The sequence below is a fragment of the Glossina fuscipes genome, unplaced genomic scaffold, assembly GCF_014805625.2.
Source record: "Glossina fuscipes isolate IAEA_lab_2018 unplaced genomic scaffold, Yale_Gfus_2 204, whole genome shotgun sequence".
Taxonomy (NCBI): Eukaryota; Metazoa; Arthropoda; class Insecta; order Diptera; family Glossinidae; genus Glossina; species Glossina fuscipes.
Window position 1 is genome coordinate 1,024,681 of NW_023998547.1, and position 641 is coordinate 1,025,321.

General features: G+C 35.6%; 2 protein-coding genes across 4 annotated transcripts in view; one reads left to right on the forward strand and one right to left on the reverse strand.

The window, feature by feature from the left end:
- The window catches only part of LOC119641991 (autophagy-related protein 16), a 202,128-nt gene that overhangs the window by 16,843 nt on the left and 184,644 nt on the right, over window positions 1–641 (forward strand). The gene's annotated exons all lie outside the window — the stretch shown is intronic.
- The window catches only part of LOC119641990, a 62,332-nt gene continuing 61,697 nt past the window's right edge, over window positions 7–641 (reverse strand). The window contains exon 8 of the mRNA XM_038040938.1: window positions 7–574. Coding sequence (XP_037896866.1) covers window positions 297–574 — 278 coding nt within the window. The 3' untranslated portion in view covers window positions 7–296. The remainder of the gene's footprint in view (window positions 575–641) is intronic.

A 641-nucleotide genomic window follows, 5' to 3' on the forward strand; every position in this document is an offset into this window, starting at 1 on the left:
AAAATAAATATTGCTGATCTCTTTTTCTTATTTTTTCTTATCTTTTGCTCTCTAATATAACTTCTTTGCATCTCTTCCGGCACCATTAAGTATGACAAAAAAATGTATTTTTTCTGTTTGTTTTTTTTGTTTTTTTTTTCAAGTTTTTGCTTTGCTTCCTAAGAATGGCTATTATTCCTGTGTGTTTCTATGAATTTTTATTCTTTTTTTTTTTTCTTCGTTTGTTTGTCCGTATTGGCAAGTGTTTAAGCTTTTCATTGATAAATTCACCGCTATTTTATGTTTTGTGCATGATTTCAAAATTGACGTCCATGCCTCTGTCCGAATCCGCCTTCGTATAATTTACATAAAGATTCTGATCTTGTGTTGGTTACATTGCTGCCGCCGCCGCCACCACAACCACCACCGAGAACTGTCGAACCAGATGAACCGCTATGTGAACCATAATTCGATGTATTACTAATCCCTTCCGTACTGTATGGCTGCAATTTTCGGCGCCTCTGATACAAATAAGTCCAAATAGCTATAACGGCCAGTTGTGCCAACAGGAAAACTGTTCCGGCTACAATAAGTCCTATAAGAAAGTAAAAAAAAATTATTATTGTTACACACACACACACACACACACACACACACACACA